This window comes from Hordeum vulgare, chromosome 4H (assembly GCF_904849725.1).
Source record: "Hordeum vulgare subsp. vulgare chromosome 4H, MorexV3_pseudomolecules_assembly, whole genome shotgun sequence".
NCBI classification, from domain to species: domain Eukaryota; kingdom Viridiplantae; phylum Streptophyta; class Magnoliopsida; order Poales; family Poaceae; genus Hordeum; species Hordeum vulgare.
The window spans coordinates 502,542,628-502,546,065 of NC_058521.1; the positions used below are offsets into that span (position 1 = coordinate 502,542,628).

Sequence of the window (3,438 nt, forward strand, 5' to 3'; positions counted from 1 at the left end):
ATTGCATTAACGATAGGCTGCAAACAAGGTAGAAATGGACGACCAAGTATAGTAGGATCACTGTGGTTAAAGTTATCAATTAATACACTGGATGCAACTAAGAAGCGACGATGAGAACGATGCAGCTCCATGGTAATAACACAGATTGTCATGCTACTGTTGCAGTGCATGCGCAAAAACACAGATTAAGTTAATGCTCGAAAGTATAATAATAGGATAGTAAAATATTATGACTAAAACAAATGTCCAACTGTCTTGAAAGAAGACAGTAATCAACAGCAGCACTATAGACAAGTTAAGAAGGTTGAATTGATTAATCAGCCTGTATATCAGGGAAGATAAGTTACTTTCAAGCCCCACCTACAGACACTACATTAAACTGGTGCAAAAGCTTATGACACTCTAGTATACAGAATTTACAAGACCTTCCTGGAATCAGGGGTGAATCACAAATCTCACACAAGTCCATGTCTAAAACTGACATCTCCCGCATCACCACTGGAATCTAAACCTACAGGTGAATCATACCACTTGGGCCCAGGGTAGAATCCGTCTATTTGTATGCCTAACAAACTTGAGTCAGTTACCATAGTGTCATCATGCATCAGTGGCTTAATAATCTTGGAATCCTCACCACCGTCTTCATCCCCACAGTTAAGAATACTCTTTTCATCAAAATCACCAACATTCTCCTTCAGCATCCACTTATCACACTTTGGGCTATCACCCATTAGCATCTTCCTGTCCTCGCACTCTGCTGCCATTCTATCCCATGAGACGATGGGCCCAAGGCTTGAGCCAAAATCAGTATCATCGTCATCAAGCATCTCATCCTCCTTGCAGAATGCACCATCGTGATGATCTAAATGGTGTGACACATCACCAGTCGCCCATCCCCCGATCTCATTGCCCATCATCAATGTCACCTCTGGCTGGTAAGTGTTGCCATCCAAATTAAACTTCCTAATCCTGTGCAAAACCTCAGATAGCTCATTGGAAAGGGAACCCAATAGCTCTGGGTGCATCTTAGCCACCTTCCCTTCTAGGGAGACCACCTCTGCTCTGAGATCCCGGACTTGCTGCAAGACTGCCTGATGCGAGTCATCAATGTCAACATCTACATCCCCCTTAATCGTAAAGCTAGGCTCACCTTCCTCATTGATATCATAGATGTCTGGATCAAACTCAAATGTCCCCTTATGCCCAACTAATCTGTGAACAATCCGAGCACTGCCGTCAAGTGGCCCAGGCTCATGACCCGAGTGCACGGCGTAAAGCTTGAACACTGCAGTGCCCTCTTCTTGATATACAAAGCTCTTGTCTTTCTCGTTATAATTGGCTATGGGCACAATAGCCCTGATACGGAACCCACAGCCACACCTCTTGGATTGGTATGGCTCCCGCTTCAGCCCCCGTGGCTTCTTTGCCTCAGAGGCACTGGCTGAAGAGGATGCAGTATTCCCACTACTTGAGGTTGGCACTCCAGCACGATGACATGCATAATCCTTGACCTCCGCCATGAATGGCTTATACCTTATATACTTCTGCCTAATACAGAGGACCACCTTGTGCTTGGCAGCCAACTGCTGCAGACGGCGTGGCACATCGCGTGCAGGCACATCCAGCGTCTCCGTATATTCAAACCTGCGGCGCCGCTTGCCTCGTCCCGGCGATGAGATAGCAGAATCAGGCTGCCCAGCAGGTGCAGCCTTACAAACGGGGCAAGCAGCAACACATACCCTGACAAATGATTCAGGAATACCATAGAATTTGGCTCCCACAGTCCAGGCCTGCCTGATACGCTCAACGGTGTCCTTAAGGCCGAGGTGGCGGAGCAGGTCCGGGTCGGCGTGCGCCTCCGAGACTATGTCCCGCCACTGGCCGACATGGGAGACGCGCTGCGCGGGGTTGGACTTGAAGTGGAGATGCCGGCCGTCGGCCGAAGCGGCGAGCTTGTCCTGGATGCGCTTCCACGCGGTGAGGTAGGCAGTGTCCTCGTTCCGGTCCTTCCAGACCGCCCGCCACGAGGCGAGCACGGAGGGGGACGTGGCGGCGCGGACCTCGTCGGCGACGGCGGGGCGGCCGGCGAGGATGCAGCGCAGCATGAGCGCGTGCGAGGCGGCGGTGAAGGTGTAGAACTGCGAGGATATGTGCGGCGTCGGGTCGACGGGCGGCAGCGCGAGCGAGGAGGCGACGGCGCCCCCCGGGCTAGGGTTCGCGCCGCCGGGGATTTGGATCAGCGCCTCGTCGTCGGCGTCGACGTGGAGGAGGTAGCTGCAGGGGCTGGGGTCCGGGGAGCCGGGGTCCGGGTCCGGCGGGTGGTGGGATTTGAGGTAGGAGGAGGAGGAGGGGAGGAGGGGATTCATGGGGGAGACAGTGGGGGAAGGCGACGAGGAGGTCTTCGGCATATCCGCGGATTTTTTTTTATTTTCTGGGGGAATTCGTTTTCCTCTTCCGATTTCACTGCGCCTGCTGTTCGTTATATATCTGCCTCTAGTCTACGGTTGCTATGTATGGGCTGCGCGTCACCGATGCTGTTTGAGACTGTCTCACTGCCGGTGGGCCCTACCTTTGAACGCTTGAACTGGGCCTCTCTGTCAGTGCCTCCGGTGGGTTTGGTTAGAGTTTCTTTTGCTTTGGTACTGGCTCTGCTAGTCTGTTCGGAGAGGGACGACTCGTCTAACGTTACCATACGAACACTGCAGGTGGGCCATCCTCTGAGTCTCTCTACTCTCGCATGTGGTCTACCGGTATTTCGAGAAGCCTACTGGTGGGGCCGGTAGTTCTCTGGATTTTGGATTTTGTACGGTCGCTGTTCATTGGGTCCCATCTCATGACACATGTGTCGGCATCTAACGAGTAATGCTACGTCTATATGGAGGATTATGATTGGTAATAGGGGGGATGAAGGCCCCATCCGCACTGAAAATCAAGGTGGAAAAAAGAATTAGTTTGAAAGGTTAAGTAATTTTTTATAAGTCTTTATAGATCTAGCATTAGTGATTTCTAACGTTTATTGTTAAGATCCCAGGCCAAAACCTTTGCCAAATTCATTTTTTGTTGTATTTGGTATCGATGCCCTCTATTGCCCACGCGATGCCATGGCAAAAGGACATTGAAGCACGTGCTTGCTTTGATGTAAAATTAAGTTTTCACCCAAAGCAATAACCATGAATTATACTTCCCTTTAGTCCATCGTTTCCGGTAAGCATTTTGTTGCATGTTGTCAACGTTGGACTTTGCACGATAATGCTCTAAAGGTAATAATAAAATGGTTATTATTATATTTTTTTATTGATGGTAATCGTTTATTTTTCATACTAGAATTGTATTGATTGGAACTCAAATACATGTGTGGATGCATAGACTGTTCGAAACCACCCAGCGGATAACTCATGCACCTAGTCCTTCGGCTGGCCAACCCACTCATCAGGTCCT

At 49.9% G+C, this 3,438-nt stretch overlaps 1 protein-coding gene across 1 annotated transcript; it reads right to left on the reverse strand.

Moving 5' to 3' along the window:
* Window positions 1–295: 295 nt before the first annotated feature.
* Window positions 296–2,450, reverse strand: LOC123449158. The gene has a single exon (XM_045126263.1). The coding sequence runs from the start codon at window positions 2,406–2,408 to the stop codon at window positions 456–458; it is 1,953 nt and encodes a 650-aa protein (XP_044982198.1). The 5' UTR covers window positions 2,409–2,450; the 3' UTR covers window positions 296–455.
* Window positions 2,451–3,438: the final 988 nt, after the last annotated feature.

What these genes read in the sequence shown, in the direction of transcription:
- LOC123449158 (XM_045126263.1), bottom strand. Translation starts at nt 2,408, where the DNA reads ATGCCGAAGACCTCCTCGTCGCCTTCCCCCACTGTCTCCCCCATGAAT.